At 35.8% G+C, this 1,829-nt stretch overlaps 1 protein-coding gene across 1 annotated transcript; it reads left to right on the top strand.

Annotated features, from left to right (window-relative positions):
- Positions 1 to 248: 248 nt before the first annotated feature.
- Positions 249 to 1,290, top strand: LOC112757543 (uncharacterized). Its single transcript, XM_025806111.3, has 2 exons — positions 249 to 370; positions 766 to 1,290. The coding sequence occupies exon 2, from the start codon at positions 838 to 840 to the stop codon at positions 1,273 to 1,275; it is 438 nt and encodes a 145-aa protein (XP_025661896.1). The 5' UTR covers positions 249 to 370; positions 766 to 837; the 3' UTR covers positions 1,276 to 1,290.
- Positions 1,291 to 1,829: the final 539 nt, after the last annotated feature.

Genomic DNA, 1,829 nt, shown 5'->3' with positions numbered 1-1,829 from the left:
CGCAACTCGTGTTGCGGAGGTAACCTCTCATTTCTCATCCTCATTCTCATTGTCATTGTCGTTCATGATTCATTATTTGGATATTGCATTGCACTTAAGTTTGAATTGCAATTTCAATTTCAATTGCATGTATATATGTAGGTGGTGAGGCATCTAATCCTTGCTGGTCATGATGTTCATGTGGTCACTGCTGCTCCTGAATTTGTTTTCACCAACGAAAAGGTGAGTTTAATTCATTTTAGCTTGATTCAGGCTTAGTTTGATAATTTCCAAATTTCCAATTTCAGATTGTGTTGCTGAAGAAGAAAGAGAAGGCTTTACTCTCTGCAAATTTCTCACTCTCTCTCTCTCACTCACTCTCTTTCTTCAGGTACTTGCAGTGCTATCTGCAGTGTCAATTAGGGTTTAGAATCTGAAAAACCTAAGCCAGGTTTTGTCGTAGCTATTTATTAGAATTCAAATTTTGTACTAATTGATGATTATGTTTGCTCTGAATCCAAATGCTGTACCTAGAATTCTTGTTACTGTGAGTCTGTGATTTTGTGATGCGCTCTTCGTTGCACTCCTAGATTTTAGGAATTCTATTTAATTCAGCTCCAAGCCTTTGTAGAATGCGATGAATTATCTCTTTTTGTTTGTATGCTTGTATATATAATTTAGGGAAACTATGTTTGCATTTAGAGCAACACTGCATAGTGAGAACAACAATGAATTTCTTTAGTTTTGTCCTTCCATTTCTAACCTGGTAGTTAACTTTTTCTGTAGGATTATTACCGCGTTACTATTTGCTTGTTTGATTCATTAAGCCTTTGAAGGTGAAGGCTTGCTTATTCAACTATGGGAGATAGTGAAACAATAGTTGCCGAAGCACCTGCAGCTGAGACACATGCTGCTGCTGGGTTTGGTGACTCTGCCTCAAACCCTACTCAGGAAGCAGCTTCTACTGTTGCTGAGCCTGCTGCAGAGGCTGCTACTCAAGCCAATTCAGCTTATGCCTTAGGTTATTCGAATACTGGCGACGGGAATGCTTATGCTGAGGATCCTAATGCTATGCAACCAGAAGCCCAAACCAATTCAATGGAGGATTCCAAGCAAGGTACTGAAGCTCCAAGTGGGCTTGGAAGTGCAGCTACAGGCTCAAGTCAAGTAAATGGTGGTCCAGTGGGTGCAATAGCAAATGCAACAGGACTTGAGAATGGGAATGCATTAGGGAATAGGGAACACTGTCAAAATAGGCAGAAAGTGTACAAAGAAAAAAAGGAAGGAAAAACTTAGTTATATATTTTGACTGATATTGTGCAATTATATTTTTTCATGTCTTCATCATTTCATTCTATTTTAGGATAGCTGATATGAATTATTCTATTTATAAGAAAGAGAGAGCTTAAAAAGTGAGTATCAACTTCTGTCATGAGAAAGGCAAGAGAGCTAGGATGTGAGAATATCTAAAAAAAGCCATGAGGTGTTTGAGAATTTTGTTTTGTATTTGGTTTGAATTGATATTTGTAACTTAAATTCGTTTATAGTGAAAAATTTTACCATAAATTCTACCATTTGTTGTTGTGGAGACCGGATGTATATACTTTTGGAATCGAACCAAGACATATTGTAATCTTTTCTATTATAGCTTTCATCCAAAATATCATTAAAATTGTCATCTGCATATTTTTTCAAAAATCTTGTGAAATTGTAAACACTAGCAGATTTTTTTTTAACAAATGAAGATGCTTTCAGAATGTAAATTGTTACAAATATGATAGCAACAAAATAAAAAGGATTATAGAAATATCTTTCATGTCGTAAAATCATTGAATATGGATTATAGGAAT

Source organism: Arachis hypogaea, chromosome 16 (genome assembly GCF_003086295.3).
Source record: "Arachis hypogaea cultivar Tifrunner chromosome 16, arahy.Tifrunner.gnm2.J5K5, whole genome shotgun sequence".
NCBI classification, from domain to species: Eukaryota; Viridiplantae; Streptophyta; class Magnoliopsida; order Fabales; family Fabaceae; genus Arachis; species Arachis hypogaea.
Note: the sequence above shows the minus strand (reverse complement) of the source record. Positions and strands in the feature narration are given on the sequence as shown.